General features: G+C 44.6%; 1 protein-coding gene across 5 annotated transcripts in view; it reads left to right on the top strand.

Annotated features, from left to right (window-relative positions):
* The window catches only part of fermt2 (FERM domain containing kindlin 2), a 99,510-nt gene that overhangs the window by 39,895 nt on the left and 38,283 nt on the right, over positions 1 to 21,332 (top strand). For all 5 annotated transcript variants that reach the window (XM_061896069.1, XM_061896068.1, XM_061896073.1 and 2 more), the window contains exon 3: positions 182 to 415. In XM_061896069.1, the coding sequence (XP_061752053.1) occupies positions 182 to 415 (234 nt within the window). The remainder of the gene's footprint in view (positions 1 to 181; positions 416 to 21,332) is intronic.

Here is a 21,332-nt window from a genome sequence, read left to right as displayed (position 1 = left end):
TGACTTTACAAATATGCTGTTGAAGACCCCCACAAGTGATCTTCTCCTGCGGGTGACACATTTGTTTGACTTATTGCACCCTGATGTCAGTAGAAGTGAATGCCTTGAAAGGAATTTCTCCCTGCTGTTAGCGTTCTGTTGTTGCTAGTTTCACATACTAATATCGTGTTCTCGTCACCAGATGTAAAGAAGGACTGGTCGGACCACGCTCTCTGGTGGGAAAAGAAGAAGACATGGCTGCTGAAAACCCACTGGACACTGGACAAGTACGGCATCCAGGCCGACGCCCGCCTCCTCTTCACGCCACAGCACAAGCTCCTGCGCCTTCAGCTGCCCAACATGAAGCACATGAAAGTCAAGGTCAACTTCTCCGACCGTGTCTTCAAGGCCGTCTCCGACATCTGCAAGACGTTCAGTAAGTGGAATCGTGCTGGAATCACCCCTTTGAACATCCTCCTTTTTTATTCTTGGCAATCGGTTATGTTTACCCAACATACTGACTCAGATCTTCCAAATAGTAGTTTTCTCAAGAGTCACGTCCTTGGAACCAGGGCTCCAGCTTGTCTTGCTCTTATGTTTACTAAACACAAATTATCAGTTTGGCTAATATAAAAAAACACGGTACAAGTACAAATCATTCATAAACACAGTAGAGTAAAGACCTTCCAACAAGGTGGAATGTTTGCGGCCTGCAAAGCAACACAAAGGATTCTAACGTCATTACTTCATAACACAACAATCACTGCTTATTATACAGATTTGTGGACTATCCATCCATCCATTTTCTACCGCTTATTCCCTTTCGGCGTCGCGGGGGGCGCTGGCGCCTATCTCAGCTACAATCGGGCAGAAAGCAGGGTACACCCTGGACAAGTCGCCACCTCATCGCAGGGCCAACACAGATAGACAGACAACATTCACACACTAGGGCCAATTTAGTGTTGCCAATCAACCTATCCCCAGGTGCATGTCTTTGGAAGTGGGAGGAAGCCGGAGTACCCGGAGGGAACCCACGCATTCACGGGGAGAACATGCAAACTCCACACAGAAAGATCCCGAGCCTGGATTTGAACCCAGGACTGCAGGAACTTCGTATTGTGAGGCAGACGCACTAACCCCTCTTCCACCGTGAAGCCCAGATTTGTGGACTATTTCCAGTTTATTTTTATAGTGAAAGTGTCCATGTTATCATTAATCTATGTTGCCAAGGATTCTGTTGGGTTTGAATTTGAAATTTACTGTGAGTAATTTGTAGGGATGTAACTATTAATCTCGCGATTAATGATAATCTGTGGTAAAACTCCTGATGGTTAGTATTACCATCCATCCAACCATTTTCTACCGGTTGTCCCTTTCGAGGTCGCAGGGGGTGCCGGAGCCTATCTCAGCTGCATTCGGCCGGAAGCGGTGTACACCCTGGACAAGTTGCCACCTCATCGCAGGGCAAACACAGATAGACAGAGAACATTCACACTCTACGGCCAATTTAGTGTTGCCAATCAACCTATCCCTAGGTGCATGTCTTTGGAGGTGAAAGGAAGCAGAAGTACCCGGAGGGAACCCACGCAGTCCCGGGGAGAACATGCAAACTCCACACAGAAAGATCCCGATCCTGGGATTGAACTCAAGACCTTCGTATTGTGAGGTACATGGACTAACCCCTGTACCAAGATGCTGCCTTGTATTACCTTTTTTGATTCAAATGTTTGAAAACTGGCTTCACGGTGGCAGAGGGGTTAGTGCGTCTGCCTCACAATACGAAGGTCCTGTAGTCCTGGGTTCAATCCCAGGCTCGGGATCTTTCTGTGTGGAGTTTGCATGTTCTCCCCGTGAATGCGTGGGTTCCCTCCAGATACTCCGGCTTCCTCCCACCTCCAAAGACATGCAACTGGGGATAGGTTGATTGGCAACACTAAATTGGCCCTAGTGTGTGAATGTGAGTGTGAATGTTGTCTGTCTATCTGTGTTGGCCCTGCGATGAGGTGGCAACTCGTCCAGGGTGTACCCTGCCTTCCGCCCGATTGTAGCTGAGATAGGCGCCAGTGCACCCCGCGACCCCAAAAGGGAGTAAGCGTTAGAAAATGGATGGATGTTTGAAAAACTGATAACCGCAAATCGATAAACTCAGACTCGTGATACTGCTCATTTACAGAGAAGAATGCTAGCGCTGTCAATTGCTAGCTAAGAGCTAGCACTGCTAACCACTTGGCAGAAATGGAGCATTTTTTGGGGTATTTTTTGATGGCATGAACAGAGACATTTTATAATGTGACTATACAAGAGGTTGTATTTTGAAAGGTACTGCCAAGCATGTGGGAGACAAAATGGGCCTGTAGTTTTAGCTGGGGCCGCCCTTGTTGGGAATGTGTCTGCTTGCCTCGGTAACACGTCTATTTTAGCTCCTCAGAAATTTAGGACAAATTGCTTTTGGCAGACTTGTTCATACCCAGTTGTTGCAAGATTAGGGCTGGACAGACAATGTGCATTATTGCTTCAGTGCAAAATGCAGGAGTGAGTTGGGTTTATTGTTCAGTTGGCACCAATATGTCTTTTGACAAGGTAATTCGACTGTAACGTCACTTCCATCTTTTTTTCTAGCTACATTATTGTTATCCCCAGCCAAACTCTTTAATAGGGACACTCCCATTCATGAGTGTAGGAAACCTGAAAATACAAACACACACACACAGTTTTAGAACGACTTCTCCCACGTTAATGGCAGCCTGACACTTTCCTGTTTTAATGTGTCCCATTTCTGAGTTCCACCCCGGGTTTGACCTTTTACATTTGGCAGGCTTTACCTCCTTTACTGCATTAGGAAGTCACAAGACAATAACACGGTCATTTTGGGAAATTGCGGTAAAAGTATTTGTAAAAGTATGCGTTTCTAATAGGATTTTTATATACAGTGGAATCTCGATTTACGAACCTAATTGGTTCCCCATAAGAATCAATGTAAAGATGAATAATTGGTTCTAGCCTCGAGTCCCTATTTCAGTAAAACAAATTAAATCAATCAATCAATCAACGTTTACATATTTTGCCCTAAATCACGAATGTCTCAAAAGGCTGCACAAGCCACAAAGGCATCCTCGGCTCAGATCCCACATCAGGGCAAGAAAAAACTCAACCCAATGGGATAACAATGAGAAACCTTCGAGGGGACCGCAGATGTGAAGTGAAGTGAATTATATTTATATAACGCTTTTCTCAAGTGAATCAAAGCACTTTACATAGTGAAACCCAATATCTAAGTTACATTTTAAACCAGTGTGGGTGGCACTGGGGGAAGGTGGGTAAAGTGTCTTGCCCAAGGACACAACGGCAGTGACTAGGATGGCTGAAGCGGGAATCGAACCTGCAACCCTCAAGTTGCTGGCACGGCCACTCTACCAACCGAGCTATACCGTTTGTCATCCGCCCCAGGTCTTGCGTTTTCTCTCCGTCCTTGCAGAGATATTTAACCACTTTGGCAGAGTTGGCAACCATATAAACAGCCTTCATTTTTATAATGGTTGCAATTGCGGACTTGTTTCTTAAAGTAAAGTGAAGGGGCCGCGAGCCGTAAGCTTACTAGCTGAAACACAAACTCAAAGCAGTTGCCTAGCAACCCGAGACTTTACAACAAGACGAAGAGTTTGGACACATTTAAAGTGTTTCAGGTTACACAAACTGATCTTTAAGAAAGGCTGACACACCTCTGACCGACGCAAGGGACGGCAATTGCGGAAATCAACAAGTTAGAAGTGCCGCACAAGCTTTTCGAAATAGCTGCGCCCGTGTGTACAGGATGTGAACATGATGTGTGACGTAAGGAGCATCACAGTGGCAGCCCCCGAAAGAATGAGGACTGAAGCGTTTTCACACCGAGACATGGTTTGCACACAGAGGCTTATTTGGCTTGATATAAAGCTTTGTAAACCACAGAGGTAGTAAATCGAAGCGTTCATGAGCTTCCACTGTAACTGTTAGTTCTGACAGTGATAAACCATCAATACTGTAATTGTAACAAAGTAACATGAAGTTTGACAATACTGCTTTCCAGATCTGCTACTAAATACAATCGCATCCTCGCCCAATCGTCCATTTAGGAGCCATTCAGACATCAGCATTGCCCTGTCTAGACATTCTGGACTATCTTCACTCACTTAAACCCCCCTTATAGGGCTCCTCCCTCTACCAACAGGAGGTTGTTTACATTTACCCCTTCCTGCAAGTAAGCCAGCACATGAAATGCAAGCTTCACAAGTGACTAGTAACACATGACTGGACCTGGGAGTGCAAAGGTGCCACAAAAGGAGCCCTCTGTCCCTCTACCACTTGAGTGTAAACAAGAGTCAGGTTGCTCTACTTAACCACTGCATGCAACACATTTAGCTGGCATCTGTGTGAACACTTTTACATTGCTCATGAAAGCTGTCACTCAAAAAAGACAGGTGGTACGTAATGTAGGGCTGCGCGACATAAATAATATAAATTTGCCCGACGATTGAGCTATCGCTATATTGTGATAATGCATGTTAACTAGCAAATTTGTGGAAGGAGGTGTCCTCAACGCAATGTATTGTCCTTGCTAGTGTCCTTCCACAGTATGAAGGTGCTTCTAAATTACTACTCCTTGCCTCTTACAAGTGACTTTAAGACTGGAGTACTAGAGAACAACATGCTCCATTGCACACTAGGAGAGGATACAAAAGCACATAGCAAATCACTAAACTAGATTTAAAGGGGGCAGGAAGTGTCGGGGATTTAGTACCAGAATGGGCGATACTACAGTGATTCAGTTGATATTTTTTTTTTTTTATATCACAAAATCGTTTGGCATTTTTGCTGTTTACAAACATAGGAAATAAGAGCCAATAGTAGTTTTTGCATTTGTTGAATTATTTTACACTACGGGAGGGGTAGGGGACCTATGGCTCTAGAGCCAGATGTGGCTCTTTTAATGACTGCACCCGGCTCTCAAATAAATCTTAGCTGACATTGCTTAACACGATAAGTAAGGAATAATTTCGCTGGTAATCACAGTGTCAAAAAAAACGTTCAAAATATAAAACATTCTCATGCATTTTCATCCATCCATCCATCCGGTTTCTACCACACCTGTTCAAGAAGTCACAGTAATGGTGAGAAGTATTTTTTGTATTGTTGGTTAGCCTCAGAATAACAATGTTATTAAAGACTTATCATACTCTAGACATGTTGGTCTTTCTTAAAAATCCACGCATATAGTTGTATTCAGTGTTAAAAAAAAATAAAAATAAAACATAAATAAAAAGATATATATATATATGGCTCTCACGGAAATACTTTTATAAATATTTGCCTTGTATGGCTCTCTCAGCCAAAAAGGTTCCCGACCCCTGCACTACGGTCTCCCCGACGAGTTGAGTTTATACCAAAAAGTTCTATTTTGATTTCATCTGAACACATGACATTCTCCCAATCCTCTGCTGTATCATCCATGTATCGATTTTGGTATAAACTCAACTCGTCGTGTTTGGAGGAAGAAGAATACTGAGTTGCATCCCCAGAACACCATACCTACTGTGAAGCATGGGGGTGGAAACATCATGTTTTGGGGCTGTTTTTCTGCTAAGGGGACAGGACGATTGATCCGTGTTAAGGAAAGAATGAATGGGGCCATGTATCGTGAGATTTTGAGCCAAAACCTCCTTCCATCAGTGAGAGCTTTGAATGGTTGACCAAATACTTATTTCCCACCATAATTTACAAATAAATTCTTTAAAATTCCTACAATGTGAATTCCTGGATTTTTTTTCACATTCTGTCTCTCACAGTTGAAGTGTACCTATGATTAAAATTACAGACGTCTGTCATCATTTTAAGTGGGAGAACTTGCACAATCGGTGGCTGACTAAATACTTTTTTGCCCCACTGTATAATTCAAATAAGCTACCAAGTATTTCAGCAATAAATATGTTTGTTTTGCCATCTGTCTATGTACATTGTTCCTGTGCCTGATAATTCATGCTTCTGTTGGCATTTGCTCTGACTGTTTCCTCGATTCCACAACATGGCCTCATTTAATCCGTGATGGTGAGGCTGTGGTAAAAAGAAGACTTGAAAGAATGTACTTTGTCCGTTATTTCTAGAGCCTCCATAAAACATTAGCTGCACCTTTTCTCATAGGAACAATGTTCTTAGAAGTGCTCATAAAACTTAAGGTCCAATTATTAAACTGCATTCATAGAGGTAACTTGTAATCTCTTGGAGGTTGGATGTACAATATTTCTTTCTTCAAGCAGACACCGATCATCCAGGCGTAAGATAAACCGCATCGATCACATATAGTAACTCCTAATTAGGGATAGGTACCATTTACATTTGAGCCAATACGGTACAAATTCTCGGTACTGGAGAATGAATTCTGGTACTCAAAAGTACGAAAAAATAATTGTTTTTGATGATTACATTTATTTTTTATTGCAACATTTAAAAAAAAATGCTTATAATGCTGTCCAATTGTTTATATCTTGTTTTATTATAACATTTCTCAGTCTTCAATTACAGCTGCAAGTCCGAGACATGTCTATAGTTATTGGTGTGTCGGCTCGTCAGTTCAGTATTTGCTGTTTAGTCCTTTGTTGCCCTCTAAAAAGTCTTAAAGGCCTACTGAAACCCACTACTACCGACCACGCAGTCTGATAGTTTGTATATCAATTATGAAATATTAACATTGCAACACATGCCAATACGGCCTTTTTAGTTTACTAAATTGCAATTTTAAATTTCCCGCAGTTTCTTGTTGAAAACGTCGCGGAATGATGACGCGTGCGCGTGACGTCACGGACTGTCAGGAAATATTAGCGCAGCACTATTTGCGACTAAATGTCGCCTCTTTTCATCGCGCAATTAAACAGTATTCTGGACGTCTGTGTTGCTGAATCTTTTGCAATTTGTTCAATTAATAATGGAGAAGTCAAAGTAGAAAGATGGAGTTAGGAAGGTTTTGCCTTTAGCCACACAAACACATGGTGATTCCATGTTTAAAATTCTCGGAGGTAAAGCTTTACTATGGATCAGAGCGGTCAAGCGAACATGGATCCCGACCACTTGTCAACCGTCAGGTTTCGGTGAGGAAATTGTGTTAAAAAGCCGCCTCTTACCAGAGATTTGTTGCGTTTGCGCTGTCCATGTATCTGCCATCGACTTTCCTCAGACACTGGCCTCAAGACACCCGGGGACACTAAAATCTCACTAAAACACTAGCAACACAATTGAAAGATAAGGGATTTCGCAGAATTATCCTAGTAAATGTGTCTAAAAACATCTTAATCCGTCCCAATGCAATTGCCTTTTTTTTAACATATTTTTTTTTTCTAGTCCTTCGCTATCAATAACATCATCCACAAATCTTTCATCCTCGCCCAAATTAATGGGGAAATTGTAATTTTGTCGGTCTGAATAGCTCTTGCTGCTGGAGGTTCCTATTAAAAACAATGTGAGGACGGGAGGAGCCCTCACCCTTGTGACGTCATCGTCTGCGACTTCCAGTAAAGGCGAGGCTTTTTTATCAGCACCAAAAGTTGCGAACTTCATCGTCGATGTTCTTTTCTAAATCCTTTCAGCAAAAATATGGCAATATGGCGAAATAATCAAGTATGACACATAGAATGGACCTGCTATCCCTGTTCAAATAAGAAAATCTCATTTCAGTAGGCCTTTAATAGTGTAAGTAGTGTACTTTTTACACATCAGCTGTTGCAACATTACCTTGAGTTAGTTTGTATAAGTCTGCTCTGAGTGGTGCTGTAGTGTTTGCCAAATGGACAAAATGACATCACGCTCAACCCAGGTACCGTAAGATGGCACCATTCAATTTGACATGAATCGGTGCCTGGTAGAAGTAGCGTGATTCCGTCGGTGCCGAAAAAATGGTGGATTCGGTACCCATCCCTACTCCTAAAAGGTAGCTTGATTTGCTCACTTGAACCCACCTACAGCACAATATTGGTAATCTCGCCTCTTTGAGGCATTTTCTTTTTATTCCGAGCTCTTTTTTTTATGTTATCGGATAACTATCTGTCAGATATGTGTGTGAATGTGAGTGTGAATGTCGTCTGTCTATCTGTGTTGGGTGACGACTTGTCCAGGGTGTATGCCGCCTTCCGCCCGAATGCAGCTGAGATAGGCTCCAGCACCCCCCGCAACCTCAAAAGGGACAAGCGGTAGAAAATGGATGGATATTTAACGTGCACTCATAACATTTTTCATAGAAAGTCTTTACGATGTAATTACGGTATTTTCTGCATTATAAGGCGCACCTTCAATGAATGGCCTATTTTAAAACGTTCATATATATAAGGCGCACCGCATTATAAGGCGCATACAATAGATGCTACAGTATTGATTGATTGATTGATTGATACTTTTATTAGTAGATTGCACAGTACAGTACATATTCCGTACAATTGACCACTAAATGGTAACACCCGAATAAGTTTTTCAACTTGTTTAAGTCGGGGTCCACGTTAATCAACATAATACAGTCATCACACAAGTTAATCATCATAATATGTACATTGAATTATTTACATTATTTACAATCCGGGGGGTGGGAGGAGGAGCTTTGGTTGATTTCAGAACTTCAGTCATCAACAATTGCATCAACAGAGAAATGTGGACATTGAAACAGTGTAGGTCTTATTTAGTAGGATATGTACAGCCAGCAGAGAACATAGTGAGTTCACATAGCATAAGAACAAGTATATACATTAGAAGTACATTTGAGTTGTTTTTTTTAATCCGGGGAGATGGGATGTGAATGGAGGAGGGTATTAGTAAAGTGTTGAAGTTGCCTGGAGGTGTTGTTTTAGAGCGGTTTTGAAGGCTGGGGTTACGTTATGCATCCTTTAGATGGAGCTGCGCTAAAGGGAATGTCAACAAAACAGTCAGATAGGTCAGTCAAACTTTAATAGATTACAAACCAGCGTTCTGACAACTCCGTTCACTCACAAAATGAATAAACAGCAGTTTTATTATTTTCCCCGATTCAATAAACAGGTAAAAAAACAGTCTGATACTCTCCCGTCCAAAGGCAAAACCCAGTAACTCCATTTTGGTCAAAACTGAGCTGATAATAATTTTGGAGTTCCTAGGTGATATGCTTTACATTAGTGTATGCGATATTGTAATTTGTTCCGTAAGTAAGCTGTTACGCGCATGGCAGTACCTAGCAACTACCACATAACCGCGTAGATACAACAGAAAAACCTAGTATCTCAAGGGACCAATCGGAGCTTCTTTGTCAGTCGCCTTATTGTCTTTAATGAGACATTTGCACGAATGGGGGCCGACGGTCAACCTGATTATGTGATATTATGGCAGGAGGGGATATTTGGAAGATTGGCCCAGGACGTTGCAAGCACCTTCATTAAATGTATTGTTCTTGATTCTTCCCATTGCATACTCTCTTGGGCAGATAACTGTGGAGGTCAAAATAAAAACTGGACGCTGTACAAACGCAGAATGGGGCCCACCCGAGATTGTGATAAAATATCTGGAGAAAGGGCACACACACGTTCATGAGAGCAGATTCAATCCATGGCTCAATCGGCAAGAAAATGAAAGCTCAAGAAAATATCTATACGTTTGATGACTTTGTAGATCTTTGTAAGACAGCATAAAGATAGATTGGTTTTCCTTTGTTTTCTCAAAATCAGCTAGTAGTGAGTTACTAGGTTTTGCCTTTGGACGGGCGTACTACTACGGTAAATCGAATGTTAGTGCAATCACAATATAGTAACACTCGAAATAATGCAAAGCAATAACATATCAATAACTCAACGTTGCTCAAACGTTAATGTAACACAACACAAAATAAACATGTAAAGCTCACTTTATTAAGTTATTCCTCATCCACGAATCCCTCAAATTCTTTTACTTCAGTATTCAAATCAAACAATTGGGCGAATAGGGCATCCAACATGCCCGGTCTCAGTCTCGTCGAAGTCGTCATTAAACAAGTCAGTGTCGCTGCTGTTAATGTTAAATTATATATTATATATTTTTTATATTTATATAGCGCTTTTCTCTAGTGACTCAAAGCGCTTTTACATAGTGAAACCCAATATCTAAGTTACATTTAAACCAGTGTGGGTGGCACTGGGAGCAGGTGGGTAAAGTGTCTTGCCCAAGGACACAACGACAGTGACTAGGATGGCTGAAGCGGGAATCGAACCTGCAACCCTCAAGTTGCTGGCACGGCCACTCTACCAACCGAGCTATGCCGCCCGGCAAATTCTCTCGCTGCCGCTCTATTCCCGTGTTCTACTGTGTGACTGATCGCCTTGTTTAAACTCTGTGTCGTAAGCATGTCTCTTAATAAGAGCCATTTTGGGGTCTTTACATAAACACACAGAAACCGCACGCCTCCCGCAGTCATTCATCCCAGCATGCACCGCGCGCTTCTTCTTCTACGGGGGAAAATGAAGTCGACGGCTGCTTATCGTAGAAGAAGAGCACCTCTTCTACGGGGAAAATGAAGTCGGTGGCTGCTTACCGTAGTTGCGAGACCTGTTGTGGCTCAATATTGGTCCATATATAAGGCGCACCGGATTATAAGGCGCACTGTCAGCTTTTGAGAAAATTTGAGGTTTTTAGGTGCGCCTTATAGTGCGGATAATACGGTACTCTGTGTCGGGGTCAAAACGTGTAAAATCCTTCAACCTTTATACCAGGGGTGCCCATTACGTCGATCGCGATCGACTGGTCGATCTCGGAGGGTGTGTCAGTCGATCTCAAGCCAGGCAGTAAAAAATAGACATAAAAATGAGCAATCATCAATCATACCAAGACTTCACTTTCGTCAGTTGTTTGACATTCTCGGCACCCGAGGATCTTGTGAGATGACGCTAACAGGGCGGTCGCAGAGAAACACATTTTATTTCTAGAGACTCCGTACCTACTGTCAAAACTCTAAAGACCGACTGCACAGTTCCTGTCTTCACCATAAAAGACCTGTTTCATCCTGCCTGTGCTAACAAAATAAGAGTCTCTGAAAGCTAGCGTGCAAAAGCTAGCAAGCTACGGAGTTTGATGCCAATGTATTTCTCCCCCGCCCTCAGCGACCGCTTTCTCACTTGCTTGCCCACCCGCACACTCACTGACGTCACTCACCTGCTGCCAGACATTAAAGGGCCACACACATATGCTACTCTCATAACAAAGGGTTTAAAAACGAGTATGCAAGTTGGACAAATGAGATGCCAAATCCAACCACTTTCATGTGGTATTGGACAGAAAGGAGGACTTTTTTTTTCCTCCATTTGAAAATGCGGACGTTATCAGCACCACTGTCTGATTCCAATCAATGCAAGTCATCAGAATCAAATACACCAACTTATATTCTTGTCTTCATGAAAGAAAGGAATCTATGTGTGTTAAACATGCTTGTATTATCATTAAACACCATTAACTTGTTAACAAACATGTCCATCCATCCATCCATCATCTTCCGCTTATCCGAGGTCGGGTCGCGGGGGCAACAGCCTAAGCAGGGAAACCCAGACTTCCCTCTCCCCAGCCACTTCGTCTAGCTCTTCCCGGGGGATCCCGAGGCGTTCCCAGGCCAGCCGGGAGACATAGTCTTCCCAACGTGTCCTGGGTCTTCCCCGTGGCCTCCTACCGGTTGGACGTGCCCTAAACACCTCCCTAGGGAGGCGTTCGGGTGGCATCCTGACCAGATGCCCGAACCACCTCATCTGGCTCCTCTCGATGTGAAGGAGCAGCGGCTTTACTTTGAGTTCCTCCCGGATGGCAGAGCTTCTCACCCTATCTCTAAGGGAGAGCCCCGCCACACGGCGGAGGAAACTCATTTCGGCCGCTTGTACCCGTGATCTTATCCTTTCGGTCATGACCCAAAGCTCATGACCATAGGTGAGGATGGGAACGTAGATCGACCGGTAAATTGAGAGCTTTGCCTTCCGGCTCAGCTCCTTCTTCACCACAACGGACCGGTACAACGTCCGCATTACTGAAGACGCCGTACCGATCCGCCTGTTGATCTCACGATCCACTCTTCCCTCACTCGTGAACAAGACTCCTAGGTACTTGAACTCCTCCACTTGGGGCAGGGTCTCCTCCCCAACCCGGAGATGGCACTCCACCCTTTTCCGGGCGAGAACCATGGACTCGGACTTGGAGGTGCTGATTCTCATTCCGGTCGCTTCACACTCGGCTGCGAACCGATCCAGCGAGAGCTGAAGATCCCGGTCAGATGAAGCCATCAGGACCACATCATCTGCAAAAAGCAGAGACCTAATCCTGCGGTTACCAAACCGGAACCCCTCAACGCCCTGACTGCGCCTAGAAATTCTGTCCATAAAAGTTATGAACAGAATCGGTGACAAAGGACAGCCTTGGCGGAGTCCAACCCTCACTGGAAATGTGTTCGACTTACTGCCGGCAATGCGGACCAAGCTCTGGCACTGATCGTACAGGGAACGGACCGCCACAATAAGACAGTCCGATACCCCATACTCTCTGAGCACTCCCCACAGGACTTCCCGAGGGACACGGTCGAATGCCTTCTCCAAGTCCACAAAGCACATGTAGACTGGTTGGGCAAACTCCCATGCACCCTCAAGAACCCTGCCGAGAGTATAGAGCTGGTCCACAGTTCCACGACCAGGACGAAAACCACACTGTTCCTCCTGAATCCGAGGTTCGACTATCCGACGTAGCCTCCTCTCCAGTACACCTGAATAAACCTTACCGGGAAGGCTGAGGAGTGTGATCCCACGATAGTTGGAACACACCCTCCGGTCCCCCTTCTTAAAGAGAGGAACCACCACCCCGGTCTGCCAATCCAGAGGTACCGCCCCCGATGTCCACGCGATGCTGCAAAGTCTTGTCAACCAAGACAGCCCCACAGCATCCAGAGCCTTAAGGAACTCCGGGCGGATCTCGTCCACCCCTGGGGCCTTGCCACCGAGGAGCTTTTTAACTACCTCAGCGACCTCAGCCCCAGAAATAGGAGAGTCCACCACAGATTCCCCAGGCACTGCTTCCTCATAGGAAGACGTGTTGGTGGGATTGAGGAGGTCTTCGAAGTATTCCTTCCACCTGTCCACAACAGCCGCAGTCGAGGTCAGCAGAACACCATCCGCACCATACACGGTGTTGATAGTGCACTGCTTCCCCTTCCTGAGGCGGCGGACGGTGGTCCAGAATCGCTTCGAAGCCGTCCGGAAGTCGTTTTCCATAGCTTCCCCGAACTCTTCCCATGTCCGAGTTTTTGCCTCCGCGACCGCTGAATCTGCACACCGCTTGGCCTGTCGGTACCTGTCCACTGCCTCCGGAGTCCTATGAGCCAAAAGGACCCGATAGGACTCCTTCTTCAGCTTGACGGCATCCCTCACCGCTGGTGTCCACCAAGGGGTTTTAGGATTGCCGCCCCGACAGGCACCAACTACCTTGCGGCTACAGCTCCGATCTGCCGCCTCGACAATAGAGGTGCGGAACATGGTCCACTCGGACTCAATGTCCAGCACCTCCCTCGTGACATGTTCAAAGTTCTTCCGGAGGTGGGAATTGTAACTTTGTCTGACAGGAGACTCTGCCAGACGTTCCCAGCAGACCCTCACAATGCGTTTGGGCCTCCCAGGTCTGTCCGGCATCCTCCCCCACCATCGCAGCCAACTCACCACCAGGTGGTGATCGGTAGAAAGCTCCGCCCCTCTCTTCACCCGAGTGTCCATAACATGAGGCCGCAAATCCGATGACACAACTACAAAGTCGATCATGGAACTGCGGCCTAGGGTGTCCTGGTGCCAAGTGCACATATGGACACCCTTATGTTTGAACATGGTGTTTGTTATGGACAAACTGTGACGAGCACAAAAGTCCAATAACAAAACACCACTCGGGTTCAGATCCGGGCGGCCATTCTTCCCAATCACGCCTCTCCAGGTTTCACTGTCGTTGCCAACGTGAGCGTTGAAGTCTCCCAGTAGGACAAGGGAATCACCCGGGGGAGCACTTTCCAGTACTCCCTCGAGCGTTCCCAAAAAGGGTGGGTACTCTGAACTGCTGTTTGGTGCATAACCACAAACAACAGTCAGGACCCGTCCCCCCACCCGAAGGCGGAGGGAGGCTACCCTTTCGTCCACCGGGTTGAACTCCAACGTACAGGCTTTGAGCCGGGGGGAAACAAGAATTGCCACCCCAGCCCGTCGCCTCTCACTGCCGGCAACGCCAGAGTGGAAGAGGGTCCAATCCCTCTCGAGAGAAGTGGTTCCAGAGCCCTTGCTGTGCGTCGAAGTGAGTCCGACTATATCCAGCCGGAATTTCTCGACTTCGCGCACTAGCTCAGGCTCTTTCCCCCCCAGTGACGTGACGTTCCACGTCCCAAGAGCTAGCTTCTGTAGCCGAGGATCGGACCGCCAAGTGCCCTGCCTTCGGCTGTCGCCCAGCTCACAATGCACCCGACCTCTATGGCCCCTGCTATGGGTGGTGAGCCCATTGGAGGGGTGACCCACGTTGCCTCTTCGGGCTGTGCCCGGCCGGGCCCCATGGGAACAGGCCCGGCCACCAGTCGCTCGCCATCGTGCCCCACCTCCGGGCCTGGCTCCAGAGGGGGGCCCCGGTGACCCGCGTCCGGGCGAGGGAAATCTGGGTCCATGATGTTTCTTCTTCATAAAGGTCTTCGAGCTGCTCTTTGTCTGATCCCTCACCTAGAACCTGTTTGCCTTGGGAGACCCTACCAGGGGGCTTTATGCCCCCGGACAACATAGCTCCTAGGATCATTGGGACACGCAAACTCCTCTACCACGATAAGGTTGCAGCTCAGAGAGGAGTGTTAACAAAAATGTCTCTTTCATAAATAAATAAATATAAATTATAAATAGGAATGAGGTACATCTCCTCGACTTGGTCAATTGAAAGGTAGCTCGCCTGCAGAAAAAGTGTGAGCGCCCCTGCTTTATACATTTAAATTTTACTTTTTTAAAGTGTAAAAAGAACTTTGCAAGTTGACACTTTTAGATGCTCACTGAGCCAAAAGCGGAAAGTCTGCAACAACCTCTGGGACTTCAATGTTAAAAGTCAAATTGAAGCGTTTACTTGTTGACGAGTCAGGTATCCATTATCTGATTTGTGGTAAAAGAAAATCAGAAAGTATATGCATTTACCCCCATAATTATTGCTTAATATGTTAAACGCCACGTGGCTCTCCAACAGCCACACTCGCACATAGTCTGACAGACGCTTGTGCAAATGCGTGCGTGTGTTTTGGACTCCTAGCTCAGTGTGACAGAAGCCGGGCAGCACGCCTGCACCTCACATGGCTGTATAAGGGCACAGGGATTGTGCTTTAACGCTACAGCGACCAGAATGGAAGGAGGGAGTGAGAGTGAGTGAACTCCCATCTGCTCCTTTTTAATACCCCTGGAATGCTTTTGCTGTAGTTACACAAAGCAAACAAGCCTTTCCTACTAAGATGTTCTCCCTCTGCTCATGGTTCCCTAAACAACCTCTATCAGTCACATTTTCATAATAATAAGAAAAAAGAAGAAGCCATTTTTGTGTCTGCACAAATAAGGCTCTCAAATGTCAGCTGGGGTCCTAATTCAAATGGAACTCATTCCATGCGAGGATCCAGATGTGGTTCACAACTTGCCACATGTACTCTGGTCCTGACACATTTGGAGCCCCCCCTCCTCACTGCCTCACCAACACCATCACCGTCGTTCTGTTGCAGAGTGATGATCCCCGGCCTCGGAAAAATAAGCTGCTCTGTTTTAGTCATTATATCACGTTGTGAACATGACACTCCTTGAAGCACACGCACATGCGCACACACACACAGTTATGTTTAAAGTTCTACTGTTCGGCAGCAACCTAATAGTGTGTGTGTGTGTGTGTGTGTTAGAGGACTGAAAGGGGGGTTGAGTCTGTGTCTGGCCTGTCTCAGTCGAGGATTACAACTCGAAGTAAGATTTGTGGGCGCCCTGAGAAAGGGGATTTGCGATTTTTCCACCGCTCATGTGCACAGCTGTCTGCATTTCTTACCTTATCTACGCTGACTCTCACCATTGTGACATCTCAGCATTTTTTTTGCACACCCTCTTAATTTGAAATCCATACTTTTTTTTATGAAAGATTTTCACCAAAATGCTTTAATGACACTTTAATAATGAGTTGATCAATGTGAAACAGTAATGGCCAAGTCTTTAAAGGGGAACTGCACTTGTTACTCCCTCCGAGGTCTTAATCAAGGCTCAAGTTGTTCGTTTTTCTCAAACACATTTACTGTATTTCAGCCACGCCTTCTTCTCCTCCCAGATGATGCCAAAAAATGCCGAACAAATGCTGTCAGAACTAATGAATAAGAAAAAACAGAACTTACAATTAGTCTGACATCAAATAAAAGAAAACACATACATTTCACATGCATTATGACAAAGAATCATACCTCATTGGCCTCACAAACTCAGAGGAAATAAAGTTTCTTTTCCAGCCGAGCCTCCATTAACCTCTCCCATCAAATGTTTGCTGTCTCATTTCCGTCACATATTAATTGTCCCCCCAACAATGTGACCAAACCGGAAATAAAAATATGTTCCTCTCCAATTTACACGGGTTTTGTAACAAAAATAAAGTTAACAAATACTTGCATGAAATTACCGAATAAAATACATTTTTAATCACATTATATGTAAATATGAACTGAATATTTATACATTGTATTTATTTATTATAACCAACTAGGAAATTATATAACATTTATACAATGTGCTTCAGTCAGCAGGTACAGCACTTTTTTTTAAAACAATTGTCAATCTTTCACAATTCTTATGAAAGTCCAGAACACACGTTTTTTTCCCCTTTTTTATGCATTCTAAATTCATAAATAATCGCTAGCAAAACGATGGAGGGAATTTCTCTATTCCGCAGAAAATCGCTCTAAAAACATTGAAAAACCTCAATCAATGTTTTATATACACACTAAAAGTAATGTAGAAACAGGCACATTCTCCATCCATCCATCCATTTCCTACCGCTTATTCCCAGGGGGCTTTAGTGCCTATCTCAGCTACAAGCGGGCGGAAGGCGGTGTACACCCTGGACAAGTTGCCACCTCATCGCAGAGCCAACACAGATAGACAGACAACATTCACACTCACATTCACACACTAGGGCCAATTTAGTGTTGCCAATCAAGCTATCCCCAGGTGCATGTCTTTGGAAGTGGGAGGAAGCCGGAGTACCCGGAGGGAACCCACGCATTCACAGGGAGAACATGCAAACTCCACACAGAAAGATCCCGAGCCTGGGATTGAACCCAGGACTGCAGGACCTTTGTACTGTGAGGCAGACACACTAACCCCTCTGCCACCGTGAAGCCACAGGCACATTAACGACATGTAATATTTACCTATTTTGCTCATTTTAAGCATACAGCAGCGCATTAATTTTACAGAAACATTACAACGTTGGCATTTTCCTTCAACAACAATAACTATTACTAATGACAGACTTTGTCATAGACAACAACGGCTGCTTTGGGACAAATGATAATCCAGCACCTTATATTTTTGAGCCTGTATATAAGAATGATGAGCTACAAGGTTTGGATGTTGTGTGATAAGCAGATGCAGCAAGTAGCACTATTGCTAAACTCCTAGCAAGAAATACACACTACGAACATAATAAAACAAATTCTTACTGTACAATGTCTGCTTTCACTGCAATGACGACTGATGGAATGTTTATCTTATGTTTATCTTGTGATCATCCTCGGGCAGGTTTAAGACAAAAAAATGCCACAAACGTGTCTATTTGTGTATTTCTCACCATCTGTGGGTATAAGCAGAATGTCAAAGTTGACCAACTTCTTGGTTTATGGCCATATCCTTCTAATATCCAGGTTAGCGGCATGATTTATACCAGGGGTCGGGAACCTTTTTGGCTGAGAGAGCCAAGAAGCCAAATATTTTAAAATGTATTTCCCTAAGAGGCATTTAATATTTTTTTTAACACTGAACACAACTAAACACATGCATTTTTAAGTAAGACCAGCATTTCAAGAGTATAATAGGTCTCTTATTCTTTTCAATAACATTGTTATTCTGAAGCTAACTGTGGAGGGGGCGTGGTCTGCGGGCCTGCAGCGAAGCGGGGTGTTGCCAGGACCGGCCTCAATCAGCGTAGATGGCCCACCTGGGTCTTGATATCTAATCACCTGTCGCTCTGTTATAAGCAGCAACCAGGAGGAGAGACGGGGTTGGGGCTGGAGCCAGAGCGCGAGTGAGGACGAAAAAGAAAAGGAAAATTGCTGGAAAGAAACTGAGAGACTTATTGAAAAATAAAACAATATAGTAACCCTAAAACAGGCTCTCATGTCGGTGGTCGGTGATCTGAAGAACCCCCAGGAGGGCAAGCCCCACACTAACCGATAATAAATAAATTACTTCTTACCAATAACGCAACTTCTTGAACATAAAAAAGCATGAGAATGTTTTATATTTTGAACGTTATTTTTAACACTGTGATTACAAGTGGAATTATTCAATACTTATCGTGTTAAGCAATGTCAGCTCAGATTTATCCGACAACCAGATGCAGTCATCAAAAGAGCCACATCTGGCTCTAGAGCCATAGGTTCCCTACCCCTGATTTATACCCTTCAAATAACTCTTTATAGGGAATGCTGCAACAGCACCTGCTCAGTATGTCAATCTAGCAGCATTATCTAGTTACAGCTCTGTGATCATGGCACCGTCAAAAGTAGTTCCTCTGCTTAAGCGATTATACTAACATCGGTTGACGTTCAGGTCACGGCATGTAAATGGAGTATTGTTGGCTTTTTTTGGATGTTATTTTAGAGAGCTTTATGGGCGCAATAGATTACTCCCATTAGCTGCTTTGTTAGCCAGCTCGTACTTGCCTCAGGGCTGGATGAGTATGGCAAAAATAATAGTAATTAGTTTTCATCCATCCATCCATCCATTTTCTACCGCTTATTCCCTTTCGGGGTCGCGGGGGGCGCTGGCGCCTATCTCAGCTACAATCGCGCGGAATGCGGCGTACACCCTGGACAAGTCGCCACCTCATCGCAGGGCCAACACAGATAGACAGACAACATTCACACTCACATTCACACACTAGGGCCAATTTAGTGTTGCCAATCAACCTATCCCCAGGTGCATGTCTTTGGAAGTGGGAGGAAGCCGGAGTACCCGGAGGGAACCCACGCATTCACGGGGAGAACATGCAAACTCCACACAGAAAGATCCCGAGCCTGGATTTGAACCCAGGACTGCAGGACCTTCGTATTGTATTGTATTGTTTTGTAATCTGGGTTTCCCACACATTCATTTATTTGTGGCGGCCCGCCACGAAAGAATTACGGCCGCCACGAATTAAAAAAAAAAAAAAAAAAAAATGTATTTATTTATTTTTTTGCCCGGCTTTTGACTCACTCGACCGCTCATAAAAGCAATGGGACTCTGTCTGTGAATGGAGCTTGTAGTTACATATTAACAAAATATGTAAATTTTTATAAATATGTACATAAAGTGTTGTAATTATATTCCAACTCCGCGTTCTTCTTGGTCATCGCCGCCCGACCACACCACCACAAATAGATGCCTGACCTGTGGGAAACACTATCACGATTAATTACGCAATTATTCATTATTTTAGAAAACATGCGTATGTATTGTACCACCAAAACTCAACCTTAAATACAGTTAAAGGATATACATTAGTCACGAAAAAACCACAGCAAGTGAAATAATAGTAATCACAATACATTTCTGTGTGGAGTTTGCATGTTCTCCCCGTGAATGCGTGGGTTCCCTCCGGGTACTCCGGCTTCCTCCCACTTCCAAAGACATGCACCTGGGGATAGGTTGATTCGCAACACTAAATTGGCCCTAGTGTGTGAATGTGAGTGTGAATGTTGTCTGTCTATCTGTGTTGGCCCTGCGATGAGGTGGCGACTTGTCCAGGGTGTACCCCGCCTTCCGCCCGATTGTAGCTGAGATAGGCGCCAGCGCCCCCCGCGACCCCAAAAGGGAATAAGCGGTAAAAAATGGATGGATGGATGGACAATACATTTAAAGAACATTAGCAATATAAATAACAATAAAATCAATCGTCTACCCCTTAAACTTATTTTACCACCATAGAATGTGTGCTTTTTGCGTCAAATACAATTTTATAAAATATTTGTCAATTAAATGCAAAATGTCTCACATCTATTAGTGGACTACATCATAGGACAATTTTGACCAGTATTTTAGGTCAACGCATATTAGTTGTGTAAATGTGTCAATAAGTGATTTAAGACCAAAGTCAGATCGAATGTGGCGCACCGTGCGATTATTGTGAGGGGGGGGGGGGGGGGGGGGGAGTGTGTTGCTGTTCTCAGCTTGACATGTGGAGGCGACTCGAAGCTGTCAAACCCTGGCCGAGTCATACCAAAACTATAAAAATGGGACCCATTGCCTCCCTGCTTGGCACAAAGCATCAAGGGTTGGAATTGGGGGTTAAATCACCAAATAATTCCCGAGTGCGGCCACCGCTGCTGCTCACTGCTCCCCTCACCTCCCATGGGGGGAACATGGGAATGGGTTAAATGCAGAGGATAATTTCACCACACCCAGTGTGTGTGTGACTATTGTTGGGACTTTTAACGTTAAAGAAAAGGGGATAGAGAAAGCGCCTCTTAAATGGCGACTACTGTCTTGTTTGCAGGTTGATCTCACATTGATGATGTCGTTCACAACAACACAAGCAGTTGAGATGTACTGTGGGTGTATGGATTGTTCTGGCTAGTTTTAGCTTTGCAGCTAAGTGACCGCCTCGACATGTTAAGGACAGGGCAGTTACGTGTTTAGGGGATGAATGAGTGGTCCCGAAAACATTATTTTCCCAGACAAATGTTTTTTTTCTCCTCACAATGACAACATTTCACTCACATTTATGTCAATTTCCGTGATATTCTACGTTTAACAGTGGATTTCGTTACATTGTCCCAATTCTGTGACTTTGTCCGCTGTTAACGTCAATGCGGAAATCATATGCCTTATTTTTTGTTGAGTTTAGTTTGTATTGATTAGGCATGCGAGCGTTGTGTCAAATAATAAGTAGCAACTACGGCTGGGTTATATATCGATATAAACGATATATTGCGGGTTTGTCTCTGTGCGATATAGAAAATGACTATATCGTAATATTCGAGTATACGTTCTCACGCAGTTGCTTTTAGCTGCGGGCATTACACTGCAGGCTCCTCTCACTCCTTCTCGTCTCTCCTTCTCACAGAGACGTAAAACAAGCCCGCCTTCTTGCATACGTCA

This window comes from Nerophis ophidion, linkage group LG03, assembly GCF_033978795.1.
Source record: "Nerophis ophidion isolate RoL-2023_Sa linkage group LG03, RoL_Noph_v1.0, whole genome shotgun sequence".
Lineage (NCBI taxonomy): Eukaryota > Metazoa > Chordata > Actinopteri > Syngnathiformes > Syngnathidae > Nerophis > Nerophis ophidion.
This window is presented reverse-complemented; position numbering and strand designations above follow the sequence as displayed.